The 21965-nt window shown below is 42.4% G+C and overlaps 2 protein-coding genes across 3 annotated transcripts; one reads left to right on the forward strand and one right to left on the reverse strand.

The window, feature by feature from the left end:
• Positions 1-946: 946 nt before the first annotated feature.
• LOC125508996 (protein FLUORESCENT IN BLUE LIGHT, chloroplastic) lies at positions 947-3645 on the forward strand. 2 transcript variants are annotated; one of them, XM_048673821.1, is made up of 5 exons: positions 947-1116; positions 1456-1580; positions 1815-1974; positions 2665-2985; positions 3268-3645. In XM_048673821.1, the coding sequence occupies exons 1-5, from the start codon at positions 1005-1007 to the stop codon at positions 3468-3470; spliced, it is 921 nt and encodes a 306-aa protein (XP_048529778.1). In that variant the 5' UTR covers positions 947-1004; the 3' UTR covers positions 3471-3645. The 2 variants fall into 2 exon arrangements, with proteins under 2 accessions (XP_048529778.1, XP_048529779.1); XM_048673822.1 differs by having other exon boundaries at positions 983-1116; positions 1456-1588.
• Positions 3646-7591: 3946 nt separating this feature from the next.
• Positions 7592-21310, reverse strand: LOC125508997 (protein ENHANCED DOWNY MILDEW 2-like). Its single transcript, XM_048673824.1, has 19 exons — positions 21061-21310; positions 20531-20951; positions 20352-20448; positions 19333-19380; positions 19086-19243; positions 17650-17746; positions 17463-17558; positions 16625-16872; positions 16465-16545; positions 15969-16385; positions 14320-14464; positions 14127-14228; positions 13533-13625; positions 12069-12110; positions 11303-11413; positions 9931-10002; positions 9726-9844; positions 9539-9602; positions 7592-9444 (listed from the first exon to the last, which is right to left on the reverse strand). Exons 2-19 carry the CDS (start codon positions 20947-20949, stop codon positions 7771-7773), a joined length of 4083 nt encoding a protein of 1360 aa, XP_048529781.1. The 5' UTR covers positions 20950-20951; positions 21061-21310; the 3' UTR covers positions 7592-7770.
• Positions 21311-21965: the final 655 nt, after the last annotated feature.

The following is a 21965-nucleotide window of genomic DNA, read 5'->3' on the forward strand; positions in this document are numbered from 1 at the left end:
GTCCTTGCCTACTTTATCATCTTCTAGAAGCGACACCTAAATGTGAAAGCTTATTTGCGTAAAATCAGGGTACAGAGGATTCAAACCAATTCCATTCATGGCTTTGATCCAGTTGATGCACGTAATACATGCAATTGCTATAGTGAACAGAGATGTTGAGGCTGAAGACGTTTTCACTTGGCCCGCATCCATCACCGAGAGTTACTCTGCCAAATCCACATATACCTGTCTGTGCCAAGGCATGAAGAAATCTCCTACAGCTGGCTGCATTTGGCGAAGTTGGGCTCCTCTAAAACGCAAAATATTTGCGTGGCTTGCAGCCCAATACCGTCTGTGGACATCAGATAGAAGGCTCTGCACGGATTGCAAGACTCACCCTCCGCTTGCTACACCTACCTTCAAGAGGAAGACAATGTTGATCATATTCTTGCACAGTGTGTGTACGCTAGAGAAGTTTTGCACACTTGCTTCGACTTGCTACAGCTCAACTTGTCTGGACCGGTCGCTGACGATACCTTTGTTGATTGGTGGCTCAGAACTAGGAAGAGGTTCAAGACTAGTGATAGGCGTGGATTCGACACTGGTGCTGGGGACGGCATGGGCGATTTGGAAGCAGAGGAACGCTAGAATCTTCAATCGCCCGGAATAGATGGAACAGCTGTTGGGTCTGGCTATGTGTATCACCAGTGAGATTAGGGAGTGGAGGGATGCCAGAGGTGGTGTAGGAGGTCTAGATCGTTTGAGAAGTTAGTTTTAGACTAGTGGGTGTGTGGAGGTGTCCATTGATTGATGTTCGCATCATTCGATGGGTTCTTGTAAATCTTTTGCTCTCTTCTATAAAAGTAAGGTACGTCTTTGGCGTATTCTTGAAAAAAAAATCAAACCAAGATGTATTATTTTAATATTGTCGGGTCTTATGTGCAAAATAACAACCGAGGCACTTTATCATCTTCCCGAAGCGACACCCAACGAGGCACAGGGAGGAGATTTTCCTTATCCTCCTGATGCCGCTTCTCATGCGTCTCTCCCCACCGGCGGCGGCGCCGTCGCCGCCGTACCGGCGAAGCCACGGAGGTTCTACCACGAGATTATACGCCGTACTCCCCGAGACCTCAGGTGAGTGTTCATCGCCTCCCATCCACCTACATTATTGCAGTATTGCTTGTATCTCTCGTTACCGTAATGTTGGGGCATCCCTGAGCGATGGCGACTGTCCCCTTGACCTCCATGCCTCTAATGCTTTCCAGCGTTAGATTGGAGATGCATATTTTTTTTATTATGTTCCACTTCGGTATGCTTGTCATAATTCATCAACTTCTTAAAAATGCTAGATGCAAAATGTTTGGTCAAAAACCTTGTCATAGCACAATCTGTTACTGCATCGACTGTTTCTTATTCTACTATACTACATGCCATTTAATGATATCTGACATGTTATGGAATTCTGTCCTGCAGAGCGAATGTTTCTTGTAGCTAGACATGCCTCGTCGTCGACTGATCCGGTGCGTCCTGGGAGCGACAACTTTGATATAGCTAATGGACATGGTCATGTCCTTATCAAGTCTACATCTGATCTTCAGGTATGATGGTGAGTCCCTTGGTCTATTTTTCGCGTTGCATCACCGAATAATCAAGATGGACCGGACCTTTGTTGAGCATAAAGCTGAAATATGCTTTAGTTGCCTTGAATGTATTTTCAATGGATAGTATAGTATTATTTCAATTCTCAGTAGGGAGCTCCATTTGAACTGCTTGCAGATACAGTTATGTTGATGTCTCAGCTACAACTTTATACGATTTGTATCTCTTTGCAGAAAGCTGTATCTTCTTGTTTCGGGAAAGCATTGGTGACCAGCAGTGCTGTCATGCTTGTGATGCCGCCCAGTTGCTTGGCAGAAGAATGCGACCCGGGGTACTCTCTTCCTAACATGCCGCTGTTGTTTGCGATAGCCATGGTCGGTGCTACTGTTGGAGGTAATATCACATTGTCAAGGATCTTAGCACGTAGGAAATTGTTTGTGGCTAGCAAACTAGCTTTAAGTTTCAGCCCAACACTACACAATTGATTTTCCTTATATTATTTTTTTAATACTTCATCAACATCTTGAGCAGTTATGAATATCAAACATTAAAAAATATGCAATTTTTTTGAACTGCTGACAACTTCTGGGAGACGGTAGAAATCTAATCTACAGCCTTATAAAGCTTTTTTTTTCTCCAAAAGCGCCCCAAAGTGTGTGTCATATTGTATTAGAAGGAAAGCGCCAAGAAGGCACAAAGTACAACTCAACGAAACCAGAGACATTGTGCAAGTACAACTCGAGAAAACCAAAGACAAACAAACATTCACGTTTGTCTTTTTGCTTGCTATTTATTAGTACATGAAAAACAGTGTATGTATCCTTAAAGACCTGAATTCTTTCAGCTTGTTCAAGCATGTTGCGGTTAGCTTTTGCCTATATGACTATTTCTGCCAATGACTGTTTCTTTTGTGATGGCCGTTTTCCATCATGCTCTTGTTTGTAGAGAAAATGACATATGCAGTAGTTACTACTTCATACTGCTTAGTTACCCTTGGTTATTCTGTAAGTTCTGTAATATGTTTGTCTCTCTGGAGGTGCAACATTTTCCTACTTTAGATTGAACAATTCAGAAACCCTGTAGGGCTCCTTGCGAGACAAAGGAAAGGGGAACTTAAAAAGCTTAACGATCAGCTACGACAGATAAATGCTTCACTGAGAAGACAAGCCAAGATAGAATCCTATGCTCCTGCTTTGAGCTATGCACCGGCTGCTAGTAAGATACCAGAATCAGAAGTCATTGTTGATCCTCACAAACAGCGCCTGCTCACATATCTGAGGACTGGGAAGAACTACCTGAGAAACCAAGCTCCAGACAAGGCATTTTCTGAGTTTAAGGCAGCTCTTGATCTTGCACAATCTTTGGGTGATCATGTTGAAGAGAAGAAGGCGGCACGAGGATTAGGTCCGTCATTGTTTGGCATGAATTTCATTTATCATTTGCTTGTACGCACATTTGAAACTGATCGTGCTTTGATGCGTACTTCGTTGCCTAGAGAGCTCAGCAGAATTTGCGCCCCTCCTGAACATGCCAATGATAGTTTGAACATGATAATGTAAATACAATTTCACCATAACAAACTGAATCGTATAAACAGAGTAGCAGTACTAATTGCAAGCATTGCGGTGCCCATTTTTATTTACTTTTTGTGAAATCCAACTGACGGAAGTCCTTTGCGTTCATCAGGAGCATCATTGCAAAGACAAGGAAATTACAAGGAAGCAATAAAGTACCACTCCATGGTTCTCAGCATCTCCAAGATGACTGGAGAGGATTCTGGTGTCACTGAGGCATATGGGGCAATAGCCGATTGCTACACCGAAGTTGGTGAGCTCGAGAAGGCAGGCAAGTTCTACGATGAGTACATTGCAAGATTGGAGAATGACTGAAAATGTGTGTGTGTGTGTGCGCGCGCTACCTGTGAGAATGCAAACACCGCTAAACTTTTCGTTCTTCACTAGTCATATGATGTTTTGTAGATGTGCAGTTCCTGGCAACAAAAAAGACTGGTTTATTATATCTTCTAAGTTGTTTCCCCTGAATTATGTGAGATCATTTGGGTCAGTAGCATGCTGTGTAGTTATTTTGGTAGTAATAGCTTACTGTAAGTACAAATGAAATCCAGCTTTCCGACTTGAAAATTTTAAAGAAATACCTCAACCTATCACTGCCTATCCTGAATTTGTTTTCAGTTCCTTTGCCACTTCTCATATTTGTAATGTGAAGGTTTTCTGCTCAAGTGTGAGCTAGGGAGGAAAGGACATGGGGTAGGGAAGGACAAGAAAAGAAAAAGGTGTTGAGTCACAAGTGTAAGCAACGGGTACATATGAGGAAGGACTGTCCAGATCTCAACCGTAAGTGCTAACATGGCCTTTTGGTGATGACTCAGATATCCGTAGTGATGTCCTTGCAGTGTCCTCGTAGTATCAGGCAATGGTGAAGCGTGGATATTGGATTCAGCTAGCACTTTTTATGTGGCTCCCAACCGGGAGTGGTTCTCTTCGTCCAAATCTATTGAGTTTGGTTAGCCTATATGCTTGATGGCATTGGCTAGCCGTATTGTTGAAGTAGGTGACATCAAAACCAAGATGTTTGACGGAGTTAAGCAGTGCTTTGTCAAGCATGTGCCGGGGCTAAGAGGGAATATAATTTCGCTTGGAATTCTTCATGATGGTGGTATGTTCTTTCATTGTGATGAGGACCATGAGAATCATGAAGGATGAGGTGACCATAATGATGGGAGAGAGCATGCATTGGCGGACCTTGGGTGCAAGAGAAAACCAGGGGGGCAAAAACTTGGCGGCGGCCCTTGCTGGATTGCACATGGCTCTATCGATGAGAGGACGGCTTCGCATCTTTACAAGTTGCAAAGATGCACTATTGTAGGTGGATCCACATAAACTGGAATTGTAGGAGTAGCAGCAAGGTACCATGGAGACGACAGGTCTAGGGCCAAGTCAGACTTGTCGTATAGCTCTCGATAATCTACGAAGGAGGCCACCCAAGACCGAAGTACATGGAAGTTCAACGCACAGACGAATTTAAGATGGTGAAGAACATTCGTCAAGTTAAGTTTGTGTCGAATAGTATGTGTGAGTGTGGATAGGATACAATTAGTGTCGGAGTCTGACTTGATTTCCTATAAAACACCCGGGGGTATAGACAGGCATGCAGGGGGAGGCAACGGCATGTGTCAGCACTTGGACGGCCACGATATCATGCGAGGAGCACCAATACTCATGGCCCGGGAAGTAGACGAGTTCATCGAACCTTGTTAATAAATTTTGATGTTTGTGTCGTGACGCACAGAATAAAATGTCCACCGGCTCCAGGCGTTGCAGATCTCGAGCACCAAATGAGGACTTGAGTGCAGCTCCACCTTACTTCTTCAGTTTATGGAAGCCTCTGATATTTTATTTCTACAAGGAATCGCTATAGGCCTACAGATGTTGGGTATTAGATCATGTATACCCGGACTGCACAAATCTAGACCTAGGGGTGGACTAACGAGCAGCTCGGCTCGTTAAGCTCGTACTCGTTAAGCTCGTGCTCGTTAAGCTCGTTAAGATTAACGAGCAGAAAACTCTGCTCGGCTCGGCTCGTTTGAAGCTCGTTAAGCTCGTGAGCGCTCACGGGCGCTCAACAGACTATAATGTGTTATGATGTACATGATGAATGTGAAGGTATGGTTTTCAAGATGAAATATGATGACAAAAAGAAATGAAGTAGTTTGTTGCCTCATATGTCGATTAGATTAAATTAGATGGGCTGAGGTGCTACAAAAAAAATTTGTCACGTAAGATGAAAATATGCGTTGTGTTGTTACTAACGAGCTTAACGAGCTACTCGTGAAACTCGTTAGCTCACTCGTTAAGCTCGTTAAGCTTAACGAGCTAAAATCAATGATTGGCTCTGTTCATTAAGAAGCGAGCTACGAGCTTAACGAGCCGAACTATCGAGCGCTCATTAAGCTCGCGAGCTACGAGCTTTTGGTCCAGCCCTATCTGGACCCCTATACATCTCGGACGTGTCCATAGTATCACCCCTCAATTTTAGACATTGAAATCATAGTCTTCATTTTCGGATCCTCAAATCCATACTACTAGCACATACAACAGAAAATTCATGAACGTACATAGCTAAAAATAAGCAAAGGTCTACTTGTCATCGGATATGTTGATGACATTCATGCCGGAGCCGCCGGCCTCGTGGTTACGGGTAGTAGGACAAAACTCTAATGCGTCCCCCCTCATCCGGTTGCAATGCGAGCGACGTGTCATGTCTCCATCTCCACTAGGATTACTATCGGAATCAGCTCTTATAGTAGGTAACCTTTTGCCAAACCATGGGTCAGCATCTTGTACTTTCTTTGTTCCTAAATATAAGTCTTTTTAAAGATTCTAATAAAAGACTACATACGGAACAAAATAAGTAAATATATGCTATATATATGTGTGTGTGTGTGTGCGCGCGCGCGTGTGTAGTTTGTATTGAAATCTCTAAAAAAACCTATATTTAAAAACGGAGGGAGTAGTAAGTAACCTTTTGCAGACCATGGCTACCGGTCGACATCAAGCTTGGAGCTTAAACAACAAGACGTAGACCAGGTCATGGTGGTGGCGCGGACAAAAGGGAGGATGAAAATGAAGATGGTAGGGTCAAGGCTCGCCATCTGACGGTTTGGCCCTCGGGCTGCGCACCAGAGCGGCCACATGGATGCACACTGCTCAGCTAGGACCGATGAAAGTCAACGCACATGGTCGTCCTTTCCTCTGTCTTCCCGTTGCATAACGCCATCTCACGTCCAAAGCACCTAGCAACTCCGGCGGCCTGCATGGCAGCGCCGCCGCAGCACCAGCATGCAACACTCCCGCTTGCAACATGTCGCAGCACGACGGTGCTGGCAGCACCGGCTCGCAACAACATCACCCGTCATAGCAACTCCGTCTGCCTCGCAGCACGGCGGCGCCGTCGCAGCACCCACTCATAGCTTGTCGATGACTGTCGTAGCACTGGCACGACGGCATTGTCGGAGCATCACTAGAGCAGCCTGAAAACACCGTTGCAGCAGTTGAGCTGCCAGCGCAGCACTGGCTCACACCACGACAACGCCATCGCAGCATCGCCGGAGCAGCCCGAGCCACCGTTCGCAGCAGTTCAGCCGCCGTCACTGCAGCACGGCAGCGCCACCGCAGCATCACTGGAGCGGTCTGAGCCACCGCCGCAGCTGAGATCCCGTTGCAGCATCGCTGGGTTGTTGTCGCAGCCTTGCAGTGGGCTCGCAGCAGCCGGACCAGCCTCGTAGCGCCCTCGCATCACTTGAAAAAGAGAGCTAATGAAGGCCATCCATGGTGGATGAGATCCCCACGGGATGGAAGAGAAGATGGGGAGAAAACGGTTTGACCAGGAAGACTGAGGACGTGTGGCTGAAAAGATATCCCACGAAAGGCTAGACAGAGGTTATATCGGTGGTGGGGTCCAGGGGACGCGTGGCAGTCAGAGGAGACAGCTGCGTGAAGGAGCGTTCGCATCCGGATGAGACTGGTTGTAACGAGGAGTATCATATTATGATACTAGTGTATGATACTATCTTTATAATGCATAGTATCATATATTAATATCAATGTGGTACTTTATTTATTATTATGCATGACACAAAGTAGCATAACATTAATTATGATACAGTATCATGATACGATACTCCACCTTCTCTATCTTCATTTAATGCTACAACATCTCATTAAAATTTTCTAGTTGGCATGCATGATACTAGATATCTTCATTTAATGCTACAACATCTCATCAAAATTTTCTAGTTGACATGCATGATACTAGCTATGATACTACCACTACGACCAGCCTGAAACCAAGCAGTGGGCCAGGGTGCCATGAAATACCCTCACACGGTCTCTGACCATACAGGCTATATCATACAGGCTATATTGTATTGCAAGGTATGATCTTTCCCACCTCCTGTACAATCCGCACCAGCAAAGGAACGCATGAAACAGGGCGCAAAATAGAGATTTTCACATAACAGGTATCACAGCATTGGCAAGGACTAAACAGCGAGTCATCATCTGCATACCTTTCATTCGTGACAACCTAATTACAGAAGTCACTTTGAACAGGTCGGGTCAGAAAGAATTAAAACTGCATGGCTAGGGTAACTTGAAGAAGCTTCAGTAATCAAATATGAGGCGGCCCTCTGCCAGAAGGATCTGGCCCTCTGTAGGGGTACTGTGGAGGCATGTCCCTTCCATATCCAGGCACATCATGAACACCTCGCATTGCGTAGTTCGTTTCATCGAGGGGTGGAGCATATCTGTCCATTACCAAGCTTCTTCCTGGTGCATTTGCACCCAAGTAACCAGGAGCGTAGCTGTCCATGACTGACGGTCCAGATCCACTTGAACCCGAGAACCCTGGACTGTACTTGTCTATGACTGAGCTCCGTGGAGTTGTACTCAATAGCCCATAAGACGGCGAAGTTAAAGATCGCGGGTCATATCTTGCACCTGAAGAAACAATCTGGTCATATCTAGCACCTGAAGAACCAATCTGGTCATATCTAGCACCTGAAGAACCAAGGGAGTAAAGACTGGTCTGAAGGTGATCATCCTGCCTCCTGGAGAAGCTGCCACCATTTCCCTGACCTTGCGGACTGCACGCGTCCCCAGCTCGGCCAGGGGCATACCTTTTGGTCATCTCTTCAATGCTAGAGTTGTACGCACTTGACCTATCATCAGCACCCGTGTAAAAAGTGGGGTCATTCCTCTCTCCAATTGCATCCTTGCACCCATCACTGTTTGCCAAATAACTTCCCTGATAAGTAGTAGCGCTGTTGAATGTAGAGACGCGAGGTTCTTTCACATGATACTTCATATTACTATCGCGGTGCGCTGTCGTATAACCAGAGGGTTGTTCAGTTGGTATAAATGGGGAATTGCTTCTGGATCTGTGATGAGCAGTGCTGTTTTCAAGGGATGATGGCATACTCATGTCTGAACTCCCTTTCGATTCCTTTACACGAGCATTAGTTCCATTGCTCTGTCCATGGTGCATACCCCTTTTACTTGGAATAGCTCTTGTCTCCTCATAGGCAACTTCCACTTGCTTTTCTGGAGGCAGGCTGTCTGCCTCGTCAGGGATCCTTTTCCTGCTCCTGTCATCAGAGCTCTTGCTTCCATCCCTGCTATTCTGTTTCCCTGGTCGGGAAATTTGTTGAGAGGTAGCTTCAGCTTGTTTCTTCAGGGGGTGGTTACCTGATAGATTAGCTTCTTTTTCTTCTCTGGGCCTAGCTTGCTTCTTCACCGTGAAGTTGGCCTTTCTGGCTGCTTTCTCTTCTCCAAGTCTATCTTGTTTCTTCACAAGGTGGTCATCTGATGGACTAACCTCTCCGACAGAGCATGCCGCCTTATGCCTTCTCTCTTCTGCTTTTCCTGATGGACTATCCTCTCTGAAATCACATGTAGCCTTCTCTCTAGTCTCTTTAGCTTTTCCTGATCTAGCATTTTGTTTACTCTTAGGTTCAGCTTTTCTCCGTGCAGGTACATTATCTGATAGATTGACCTCTCTTGGGTGGCATGAGGTATTTCCTATATTCTCCTTTTCTTTCCCTGATCTTGAATTAAGCACATCAGAAGATTCAGCTTCTTTCTTCGCAGGGCCGTCATCTGACAAATTACCCTGTTCAACACGGCGAGTGATTTTCCCCACACTTGTGTGATTATGCATCTTGGCTACTTCCTTATGCTTTTTTGTCCAATCAGAACGACTCCACAAATAGAGGGGTGGTGCAGATGCATTCCACCCTTGAACTATTTTGTCATTCACATCGAGAGAACCAGGCAAATAAAACGACTGCCAATTCAAAGAAATATATTAGGCAAAACAAGAAGGGAATAAACTACGCTCAAAGGTCAATAAGATTTATTGAAGTTCTTAAGCCCTTTACCTTCCCAGCAAGACAGTTACTATCCTCCCAAACCAAATCATAAGGTGTCTTCTTTTGATCTAACCTGGCAATACCAGAAAATGAGGAGAGCATGAACAGAGTCCAAAGAAAGTGTGAAAAAGAGATGTCAATATAACAATCTTAACAATTCAACACAAAGTTTAACAGAAAGGAATATGGTGGTTACCTTTTAGTTTCTTTTGGGACAATTAGTATAACAAGCTTGGGCTTAAAAGACAATGCTTTGTCGATAAATTTGTTCGCCAGAGCTGCTTTGACTCCAAAAGGAGGATTAAGCCCCATTATCTAATCAAGTATTAATAGATGTTAACCAGCAGTAGGAATTATTTTGTACTCTAGAACAACTAGTATCTGTGTCGCATAAAGTATACCAGTCGGCTTCCGCCAGGCAGTTCGTCTGGCTGCACAGTCATCCAATCCCTCCTTTCAAAGCAAAAGCTATTCTGGGAAGGGCATAAATATTGGGAGTAAGCATGAAAGTGGGAAAGCAATTGGAACTCCAGTAAGGGCACTTTCAGGCCATGGAATAAACAGATCACAGTAGGTAAGTCCTAATGCATTTACTTCAGGAGCTCTATTTGATGGGAAGGTTTACAAGTCGTTAAATCTTGACTGTTGGGGTACACCGACTAGTTGCTACTCCCTCCATAAACAAATATAAGGTGTTTTAGACATTTCAATATGGACTACATACGGACTGAAATGAGTGAACAAACACACTAAAATGCGTCTATACACATCCGAATCAGAAAAAAGTTAGAACGTCTTGTATTTGTTTACGGAGGGAGTACTAGTTAAGGTTAGTCGTGAATAATCCTACCATCAGCTACAAATACTAGACTATACAATACTGCACCAAAATAACTTGATACTGTGCGGGATCCGTGGGTGCCTCAGAGTCAGCGGCTATGGCTGCAATTTGGATCACCTCCATGCAGCTGAGCCATGGGACCTGCAGAAACCAATGTTACATAGTATTGCATTAGTTGAACTTGCTAGTTGGTAGAAATCATAGAATCAAAGAAGCACAGGAATATTTGCTAGTGTAAAACATCTGCAGATCTAATTATCCAAGTATGTCTCACGCTAAAACCAGCAGTAGTGTTGTAAACATCAACAAACAGTCTAATTCTAAAAGAAATCTGCGGTATAACGCTAGTACACGCATTAGGAATGAAAGCAGGTACTACACTAGCTAACAAAGCAACAGGCCAGAGCATAGCCTACAGAACAGAGCATGACGGGAGATGGAAGAGGAGATGAAAAGAAAGAACAGAGGAGTCACCTGCAAAGGCCGAAGGCGGAGATGGGCTGACGGTTCCAACGAGCTGGGGCAATAACCAGTGGCCATGACACTGCTGTGTGGTTAGTGTGATGCTCATCCCTCTCTTTGCCTGGCAGCGTGTGGTGTAGTGGCCTCAAATTGCCTCTCAACACATAGTATATATATCTCAAAAACTGGCAGTGGGCCTTAAGTCGCACTACCAGGCAGATTCAATTAGCCACCGCAAATCGTCGACTAGTCACCCAGTCATGCAAGTACCCATTCTAGTCAAGTGGTCCACTGGCCCAGGTTACGATTTGCCAATCATAGATTAAACAAAGACTAGTTGTCTAATTTTAAACCAATTATCAGGAACAAAGCAACAAAGTACCAGAGGATAAATAAACCAAGGATTTTATGTTCCCAAAGAAAATTAAACAAGGACTGTGCTATCAACTCAAAAGGACTCGGTAGTTTACCTGTGGTTGGATAAGATCATAATTCTTGAAATAACACTTCTTGTCAACTTCATCAAGTTTTTCTTTCATCAATCGACTGAAATCATTTGCGCCACAGCAGAAATCCACTATCTTCAAGTTCAACAGAATTCAAGATATATCAAAGGCATGATGCAAATACAATGAATCGGTGATACTGTGTGTGGCGGCTATGATAAAATGAAAATAGCATTTTTACAAGGACAGTACGGGAGATCCCTGCTGGTAAAATCGTATTAATATGCAATAGATCCACATAATCCAAAGCTAAACAAAGACGGATAAAAGCCAGAAGCCCTCCTAAAAACTAAACTAAAATAACCTGCCATGATTTAAAAAATGGGTACTTCATACAGCTCAAGAATAGGCTGTAACTTAGTACAAAACCTCGATTCTACTCCTGGTAGTTAAGCTCTTTTTTGTACTATTTGTTGAGATTGGTTATCACAGCAAACATTATCATAAATTTTCGTTACCGTCATTAGTGAGCACTGAGCAGAGACCTAACATGCTGTAAAACATCTTTTTCATTATCATTCATTAGTGAGCACTGAGCAGACCTACAGTATGTAACATACTGTAAAACATCATTCTGATTATCGTTCATTCATGAGCACTCAGTAGGGATAGCATATGCAATGGTGGGTTACACATATTTAGCCTTTTTAAAATAACTAGAACACTGCTTCAATAGAGGGCATAATCAATGACACAAGTATGTGCCTCATGTACTAGAGAGAGAATATACCGTATCACCAGGTTCCACATACCAATGAAGTTTATCAACAATCTGTAACATATCAATGAAGTTTATCAACAATCTGCTAATGAGGTGTAATTGTATAGAATTATAAGTAAATTATTCAGTAGAGAGAAATAACAAACATCAGGTAGAAAAAGAGAAATAACAAACAAATAGGTAGTTTGAAGCACTCAGCGGGATGAATGGGAGCAATCAGTCAGATTCTATGATTTCCTTTCCAAAAATATTCATGATCCTTTAATAGCTCTTGGCCAGAAATTTCCCAAGGTGATTTCCAGCTGGCCAATCTTTTCTGGTTCCAACTCACGAGAGAAACATTTGGATCATGCACAAGAAATATGTCTGTTCCAATATAAAGGGGAGATCAAAAGGTGACAATTAGACCATGGAGCTGGCCCTTTTTTGTTCTAAAATCAAAGAGGGTGAAAAGCTCCTGATGTTGGTTTCTTGATCCCTGGTCTATGGAGCAAAAAAAATCTGGCAGAAAGAGCTTCTCGGTGAAGTGCATTCAAGTAAGAATTTCAAGAGAGGATATTATTGTCAACCAAAAGGTCAAATTGACAAGTGGGCAGAAATCCCACAAAGTAAGCTAAGATTAAAAAAAAAACAGACCATAACATCAGACAGGCACCACAAAAAAGAAATTAATTGGAGCTTGGTCTTCGACATAGCTTTTAGCGTGTGATAGGGGAAAAGATCAATGCGTACGGGGAGGAGGGGGTGAGTTGCTGGCACGTGGTGGAGGGGAGGGAAAAACGATCAAAAACCTTTCAGTTCTTGATACCATGTTAAGAGGAATAGCAACTTAATCTATATATAAACTAGGAATCTGAAAATACAGAAGGAAATACATGAGACCTGGTACAAATACAAATATCTTTCTAACAGTGGAAACTAGAAACCTCCTCGTCTCTCTAAAGGTACTTAAAGTTTTTTGGTTTGAGACTAACTTTGCCAAAGGTTGCCACACCTAAGATGAGGCAAGTTTAACTAATTTAGGTGTGTTTTGTTCAATCCATACCTAGGTAAGATGCATTTTCCCACACCAGGGCCCCACATCATATACACTTAGTGTGGCAAGATTCCCTTAGGGCTTGCCAACTTGTGGCTCCATTTTTACTGAACTAACCTTAGGATAGTTTGAGAAGAAATGTGTGGCAAAGTGTGGCATTACTAGGCCTAGAAACAAACAGCCCCTAAGCAAGGTTGTCAGAACCGTGATTTTTCTGAATCGGATCGGAGCTCCAATGGTAGGATCGCATATAGTAGAATCTTAACTATCAGAATCGTAAAAATGTAGATTCTACTAACCAAAATCGTAGAATCAGAGCGGTTAGTTTGGATCATAAAGTCGTAGAATCGTGATTCTGACAACCTTGACCTAAGGCTTTATATAAAACTCGTTAATGTTTCATGCTGTGTCAACATAATTTCTGGATAAGAATGTACCTCAACAAGCTTGTCCACCTTTGTGAAATGTCGACCAAAAGAACTGTAGCGTGATCCATAAATGAAAGGTGAAATATATACTCTGAGCCTAGTCTGGAACAAGAAAAACAATCTAAAGTTAGAAATCAATTGGCTACCATAACATTGCAAGGCAAATGTTCTGCCCAACATCACAGTATGCTCAGGAAATAAATGGCTCATTCCCGCCAACAACTCAAGGAGAAACGCTAAGATGAAGACGGGGTAAAAGTGCCATTGCGGCTTTCATAGATCATGAGAAGATTGACATATTTTTACTATAACTAATAATCGGTTAACTCAAGTGTTGGAACTGACGTGATTAAAACAAAGTATACCGACTTCAGAGGATAACACCAAAGAAATATTATAACGGCATTAACAAAAACTATCAAAGTACCACTTGAAGCATAATTATGAACAGATGCATCATAATTATCAAAGTATACTGACAGTGAATCTTCTTCACGCACGGAAAGAGCGTGCCATAAATCTCATAGGAATGATATATTTATGCAAGTTTCTACAAAAACAACAGTATATGGAAAGATAAATATATGATTAGAATATACATACATGCCACTTTGTTAGCTGCTTCAAAACTTGAGGTTCACACACTGCTTTCGCCTCATTAACATTACCTCCATTACCAAGCGCTTTTAGAGCTGCTCCTACAGCCTAAAAAGCCCATCATTCAGAAAATGTTGAACAAATAATAACTAGTATGAAAGTTGCATTTCCTGCTGGAAATACTGAACAGTGAATGGACCTGAACAGAACGCTCAAGCTTGCCCGTCGCAACAATCTTATCAGTTTGCCTGCCAGCGTATACATGAGTTGAGGGCACAAGGCACCTGCTTGATATATCTTTTAGTGTCAAGGAAGAGCCTTCTTTCTCTACCAAAGCAATTACCCTGCAAGTAAGATTGAGAATATATCAGGTGGTACCATGACTCCATGAGGACTCTAAAGTCTAAAATGTAAATAATGTTTGATCAACTTATACTTTGCACATCCGTGTCAATAAAACTGAACGAAAAAGGCTAAACACAGGACGCAAGAAGATAATTGTAGCAAGATAAACAAGTAAGCTTTTAGGCCCTGGTCAGGTCCAGGAGAACTACATTTCCATGTGTGTTTGGTTTTAGAGTCAGGCATTCTGGTAAGTTTCCTTAGTGTTTTGTATGAGCCCAAGTCTACCTTACCAAAGATTTGGCTAGCCAAAACTTTGGCCAAGGTTTTTCTTGCCTATGGCTTGGCCAATATTGCCAACAAAACTGCACTAGAGTAGAAGTGGGCACGCCAGAAAACTGCAACCATCCAAAACAAAGGCCATTTTTTTTTGCCATTGACATAAAATATGTAGGGTACATTTTGGACACAAACCAAGCATACACTTATACTACCTCCGTCCATGTTTATAAGACCCAGCAACCAGATCTCTAGTACCAAGGCATTTGTCTTTCTAATTAAGTATTGCTTTAATTAGCCCAAAAGCTTCCATGCTTTCTCTCTCACCTCCCAGCCTCCCCCAATGAATAGAACGCATGCAAGACTCCCGCAGCCTATTTCTCTCACCTCCCTGCACGTCCTTCTCTCACCACCGTGCATGCGCCAATGGATTGCATGCATGCGGCAGCCTATTTCTTTTTCTAACTTGCATGCACATGCAGCTAGGGCTGCAAGAAAAGCTCGAGGCTCGTGAGCCGATCGAGATCAACTCGTTTTTTAACTCGACTCGTGATCGACTTGAAAAGAAAACAAGCTGAGTTTGAACACTTTATGTAGCTCCACCGAGAATCGAGCCGATCTTGAGCCAATGTTGGCTCGCTCGATTTTAGCTCGTTAGCTCGACAGAATGTCATTATGTTAAATGATCATGCCATATAATAAATAGAAATAAGATAATTTATTACCATATATGTTGTCCATAATTTTTCTCCATTTTATTTACCAACAAACATGAAAACTTAATTAAGTGCAGAGAAGATTTCACGTGGTCGACTAGTTAAATATCCTATAATTTTGGCAAAGATTCCCAGCATATTCACCTTAATTTTTTTGTTTTTCATCCATAGATTTATAATTTTTACCATCTCATTTAGCTCGAAACTAGCTCGAGATCGACTCGAGATCGTTACAAGCTGAGCACGAGTCATGTTCTACAACTCGATCATGAGCTTCACTCAGTTTGAGCTCGCTCGAATTTTCATATGAGTTGAGCTGAGGCAACTCCAACTCGCTCGAGCTCGACTCATTTGCAGCCCTACATGCAGCCTAGTAAATCCGGACAGGGCAGGTTGGCCAAAGGGCCCTTTAAATCCGGACAGAGGTAGTAGTACGTAGTACAATTAGCACATGGTCATGTATGGGTGTGTAGTGACTGGAGTCCTCAAGTAATTATATCAAGTGACTAACCTCTTCTCTGTTTCACTGTCCACCCTAGGAAATGAACTCTGGGGCAAGCTCCCCATAGTAGATAAGGATGAAGTTGCCAAGTATTTTTCCTGCTCATTTGCAGGTCTTGAACTGCTTGCAGAAGTATCTTTGACCTTTGGTTTTTTCTTCTCAGGCTTGTCAACAAATTGCTCCGATGAACTCTTCACAGCAAATTTTCTGGCATGTTCTTCTTGCACCCGAACCTTGACTGGCAGCTTTGCAGCTTTAATTGAAGGTTGGTCAGGAAATGATTCATCAAAATCTCTCTTTCTCTTGTTAATCAACACCTTGTTTTTTCTCTTTAGGTAATCTGCTGGTTTTACAATTTTTGGAATACCAGGAAACTTTATATGATTCCTGACAGGTGTCTCAATGTCACTATCTATCTCATGGTCCCTGAACAGTTTACGACAAGTCAGTATATGAACAATGTAGACAGCATTTAACAAATATAAGTGAAGAAGTTACTACATACAAACAGTAGATCAAAATTCTTTTTGAAAGGTCCCAGGCTCGTGTAACAATGTCCTCGTCGCTATCTTCAAAGGGTATTTCTCTGAAATATCTCGAGTATGAGAAGAACAGAAGAGACCACATATGGATTAAGAAATTTAGAAAAAGAAAGGCAGCAGCACCTTGGCAAACATTTTCTATGATATGACTTTGGACAGCGTCTGCAAACAGCAAACTGCAATTGTTCTTGTGATCTATCCTCCAAGCCTTTACAGTGAAAACACCAATGAATGGGGCACGTAAATGAAGATCCACCTATTATCTTGTTCTCCTTTTCTAAGGCTTCAACCTTGTTGTTAGGATGAAGTTTTCTTGCAACACATTTGGGGTGGTAAAAGTACCCACATGTAGCATTGTTACAAAGAAACACCTAAAGAATAATATCATAATTAGCAAAACTGCATAATCATAAAGCACTGAATAAAATATGATTCACATTGATACTTAAGTAGATGCACTTCCTAACAGCTAGAACGATGCAATTACTCCATCCGAAGCGCTGAAATACGGTCATAGTTACACTTTAATTACCTAACCATTAGTTATTGGCTTATTGCAATAGCCAAATTTTACAGATAAAATGGTATTAAATGCCCCTAGTACGTAACTGCTAGAACAACTAAACTATTTCATAACATTCAGAATATCTACTTTATGAAATGTCAACTAGATGCTCTTTCATAGTACTACTCCTAGTTCTGCATTCCTAGGTAATGCTGGCTGTATAGTGGTTGAAAGCCTAAAACTGCAAATAACAATTGCAGCTTTAAAGTCATGTAACAGCAAGATTAATGCATAATAAGTACTCCCCTCTGTCCCAAAATATACGAGCATAGTGTCAAAAATGATCTTATATTTTGGGATGGAGTAATTAAGTGTTGCCGATCAGCGCCGAAAATCACTTTATTGTTAATGAACAGTGAAACCAGAGTGAAAAAAGTTAAAACAATGGCAATGTACCTTAGCAGTTGGTCCATCCGAAGGCTCTAATACTCCACAAATAAAGCACTGGTGTTGCTTATACTCACAGTTCTTGCACAGAAAAGTTTTCATTGCCTAAAACACATTGAAAGAGAAAAGTCAATAAAAAAACAGAAGCAAGTTCAAATTTCATGCTATCTTTACCACTCGGAATTTCAAAAGCTACCTCAACTTCTGCCTCAGTGAACCCAAGGGTATCACAATACGAATCTTCGCCTGTGCCTATTTTGGCATGGAAGGACCTCATACATGGGCCATCACACCTACAATAGAATAATACAGCAAACAGAACACGGAGAAGTATTAGAATATTGACACTAAATGACTACTTACAAATGACCATAGAAACTTTTACATGACAGTGATGAAATGAGAAGAATCAATAACTGAAAATGTTCTTGGGCAAACGTTGCAGTCTTAAGAAAGGAAGAACATAGTGGCACACATTCTATGCTCATGACCTGGATTTGATATAAACATCATGAGGCACACACTACATGCAGGCAAGGTGTGATGATGTCGACTAGCATCTGGATGAGCTATGAGCCACCATTTAACAAGGGAATGTAGTTTTATATTTAAAGAAAGTTTACAGCTTATTGGAGGTGATGGCTTATAAAAAGTAACCTGTTAAGTCCATGGAGTACAGTCTAGCAGCTCCACAACCGAAAAATATTTAGAAGGAAAAGGAGGCTATAGCCTTGTTGCCTAATAGTCTTAACACGACTCCTTGGTCATGGCTCAAATACCACAACTGCCAATGTAATGTTTGACACTTTTGTCTCTAAATAAATATACTCCCTCCGGTCCTTTTTAGTCTGCATATAAGTTTTGTCCGAAGTCAAAGTATCTCTAGTTCTCTACTTTGACCAAACTTATAGAAAAAGTATCAACACTCACAATACCAAATCAATATTGTTAGATTCATTGTGAAATGTAGTTTCATAGTATATATATTTGGTATTGTAGATGTTGATATTTTTTAATATAAATTTGGCCGAACTTTATAGAGTTTGACTTGACACAAATCTAATACGCGGAGCAAACAGGACCGGGGGGAGTACAAAATTAATTGTAAAATAGGAACTTGTTGTGCAATCAAATCTTACTTATGTCAGCAAAAGTTGAGCCAGCATGGTAATCAGTAATTGATCTAGCAATGTGCCCTCATGATTCTAACCATGGGTATCAATTAGTCCTTGTTAGGTTATTACTAAAATAAATACTTAGTTGCTAACTTGCTATAGCTAAAAATTCTAACCATGGGTATTTGTCCTGGTTAGTTTCACTGTGTGTACCACTTAATAAATCAATTATTGTGATAGCACCAAATCCTGTTCATCTACCCCGCTTTCTGTAGCTACAGCTTCATAATTGAACTTATACAATCAGATATAATCATTTCAGCCCGTTTCCGTTCCTGGGCATGATACAACCAAGTATTCATAAATCTAAGAACTAGGGCTAATACATGCAGTCAAATATCTTGCTTGTGTAAGCTCAACTGAAGACATGAGCAACTACATACTAATTAAACTTCAAGCTGACTATGGATAGGAAATTTTAGGTCACCAACTCATCCTATAGAAGATTTGCACCTACCCTAACAAGTCTCCTCCATTGTCACATATGGCACAAGTAAAATCAAACAAATCATCCTCCTCTTCATCAGATTCAGAATTTCCATCAGAAACCATATCCTCTATCTCCTCATCAGAGGCAATAAATGACTGCTTCATTTCAATATTATCTGACTCAACCTAGTTGAAATGATAATAAGAAAAATGGTTAACTTCATGATGAGTTTCCTGCCAAAAGAAATCGAGAGAATTCATAGTCCCACACATACCTCGCTAATTTGCGTCTTAGATCCTTCTTCAATAAATGCTCGCAAAACCTGTGATAACATTCATCATAAGAGATATAAGAATATTGGCACTCAAGAGTAATATTTTGTTTATTAGAACCAGCCAAGAGTTATACAATCAGTAAAGTTATTTAGAGTTGACAAGGAATACGGCTAGGACTATGTATGAAAATGAAGCAGAAACTGATGGAATTGAGTGTTATTACATTTGTTTCCGTACTTTTTTAGCAGAAGCAAATACGGAAATCTCATAAACAAATACGGAAGAAGCAAATAGAGTCAGAAATGAATACAGAGCGAATATGATGCAGACACAGATACAAAGGTGCATGCCCCCCCCCCCCTGAAGCATGCAAAAAAAAAAGCTAAGCATGAAGCAGCAGCTACAGCCTATAGCCGAATCAACAACAACCTGGCCATATGTTGGGCCAAATCTCTATGAGCTATCGAGGTGGGCTACATACAAACACAGAAATTTCTGCATTTATGGTTGCCAAAATTTTAGTTCCGTGGGTGTTCTGCCGGAAAACACTGCTCCATACCACAGAAAATCCATTTCTGTTTCCAGATTTGCACTCTGTTCCCTTTTTTCCCAGAACGGAGAGAAAGATCCCTACCATCCACCCATACCGTTCCATTCATATATCTATGACCCAACTGATATGCTTGATTGCTAATCAAAATAAGACCAAATTGGTTTTTACATAAAGGAATTCCTGGGGCAATATAACAAATTGAAAGGAAACAGGTGGCTAAACAGGCTCATCAGTTCAAGCATCATGTCAAGGGAACTAGTAATGATCAAGAAGAATGAAGCATTCAATTTAAAAAGAAAAATGAACAGAGCGTTTATTTCAAATTGGAGAAGTATTGCAACATAAGGCAGCTCAAACACCAAAGGGCTAATCATGTAGTGAAGCCCTCAGATTTGTATTGTGGACAATCTTATTCTTATCAGTTATCAAGCACAGTTGTCCATATGAGGAGCAGAAAATGTGTACCTGTGATTTTGCTAAGTTCAAATCTTTCTCAGCAAACAGCTTCAATAGGGAACGGTGGTTCCTGAAATCGTCCTTGGAGGGTCTAAGGTCAAACTTGCTGAAAATATGGCAAGGGCTCTGTAAATATCATAGTTTTAATCATTTGAGAGAAAAGAGCAGAGAGTGCATGGGTGGATTACTCAAAAACTTTGCGAAGATGACTCCACATGTTCTTCTCAGGCTCCTCAGGTTTTCTTCTGAGGAAGTGAAGCATCCGCACTGTGATGAAAATTGTTCGGAACTCTTCTTCGTAGCTGTTCCTGGGCTTGGCGAGATTTATCCAGCTGCCTTCCACGGACAGCACGGCGATCAGGGGCTGCTTGCCTTCAAGCCCCAGCTTCCAGGCAACCACATGCGTGTAAACTGTGATGCCAGAGTCAGCGACTCCCCGCAAGAAGATGTTCTGTTTGCATTGAGTGGCCTCATCCGTGCCTTGCTCGAACCGAATCGGCAAGGCTGAGAGACAGATGGGGTTCTTCTCCGCATCGACGAAGAAGTAATCCGCCACCACATTGAACTGCGGGTCCGAGTCATCGTCGTCGTCGGACATCATCATCATGGCTACCGGAAAGAGGAGAGAATCCGGGGGAGAAAAGGTCAGTACGGTGGCAACGCCGCTACCTCTCTCGGGCTAAGATTCTGCGAGTAAGCGAGTTAGTGGCGACCGAACCTGCAGCCGCCGCGACGGGGGCCGGGAGAACGGCCCGCCCCGCCTCCGCGCACGCCTCGCCGGTAGCCGCCGGACGCTAGGGCCTAGGGCTTTTCGTCCCTCTTGCTCCCCGCGCGTGCGTGAGGTCGGTGAGGGTGAGAGGTCGCCGCCGACCGCTAGGGCATAGGGTTTTCTCTCCCCCTCCCCCTCGTCAGGTGCGCTACTCTGTTGGTGGTTCTTCGTGCGTGCGCGAGGCCGGTGAGTGGTGAGGGGGCGATACCTCTTCTGGTACCTTCCTGGTTCTGGAAGCTCGGCCTCGTGGGCTTCGGTTGCCGGCAAGGCCCACTGCAAATCCTAGGGTTCAACCCTGAACAAGCTAACAAGAAAAGAAAAGTGCCCAGATTCAAAAAAAAAAAAGGTGCCCTAAAAAAGAGGGGGCACCTATATCGACAGTAACTAATTGAGGAGCACTCGTTTCGCGAGCCTCCCCAAGGGTCATTTGAGGTGGGCTGAAAGCGCGTCAGCCACGTGTCAGACTCTTGGCGCTTCCTTCGAAATTTTTTTTCACACGTGTTTTCAGCTTTTTAGATAGGTTTTTTTTCAGGTTTTCTGCTTTCCACTGGTCTTTCTTAACTTTTGGGCAAAAAAATTGTGCGAAAAAATGTGTTTTCTATATATTTTTTTTCCTTCCGCGAGAGGCACAGCCGTGCCCTCGGAAACAGAAAAAACACATTTTCTTTTTTTTCTTTTCATGAGAGGCACGGTTTTGCTTTCATGAAAGGCATGGTCGTGCCTTTCGGAAACGAAAAAAACACGTTTTCTTTTTTACCTTTCGTGAGAGGCACGGATTTGCTTTACATGAGAGGAACGGTCGTGCCTCTTGAAAACGAAAAAAACGCGTTTTTTTCTTCCGCGAGTGTTATGTT

This window comes from Triticum urartu, chromosome 5 (assembly GCF_003073215.2).
Source record: "Triticum urartu cultivar G1812 chromosome 5, Tu2.1, whole genome shotgun sequence".
Classification (NCBI taxonomy): domain Eukaryota; kingdom Viridiplantae; phylum Streptophyta; class Magnoliopsida; order Poales; family Poaceae; genus Triticum; species Triticum urartu.

Coding starts and splice junctions, on each gene's coding strand:
- LOC125508996 (XM_048673821.1), top strand. CDS start 1,005: ATGCCGCTTCTCATGCGTCTCTCCCCACCGGCGGCGGCGCCGTCGCCG. Junction 1,117..1,455: donor CGTACTCCCCGAGACCTCAG/GTGAGTGTTCAT, acceptor TCTGTCCTGCAG/AGCGAATGTTTCTTGTAGCT. Junction 2,986..3,267: donor GAAGGCGGCACGAGGATTAG/GTCCGTCATTGT, acceptor TGCGTTCATCAG/GAGCATCATTGCAAAGACAA.
- LOC125508997 (XM_048673824.1), bottom strand. CDS start 20,949: ATGATGATGATGTCCGACGACGACGATGACTCGGACCCGCAGTTCAAT. Junction 17,747..19,085: donor AATGGAGGAGACTTGTTAGG/GTAGGTGCAAAT, acceptor ATTCTATTGTAG/GTGTGATGGCCCATGTATGA. Junction 16,873..17,462: donor CGGATGGACCAACTGCTAAG/GTACATTGCCAT, acceptor ATTATTCTTTAG/GTGTTTCTTTGTAACAATGC.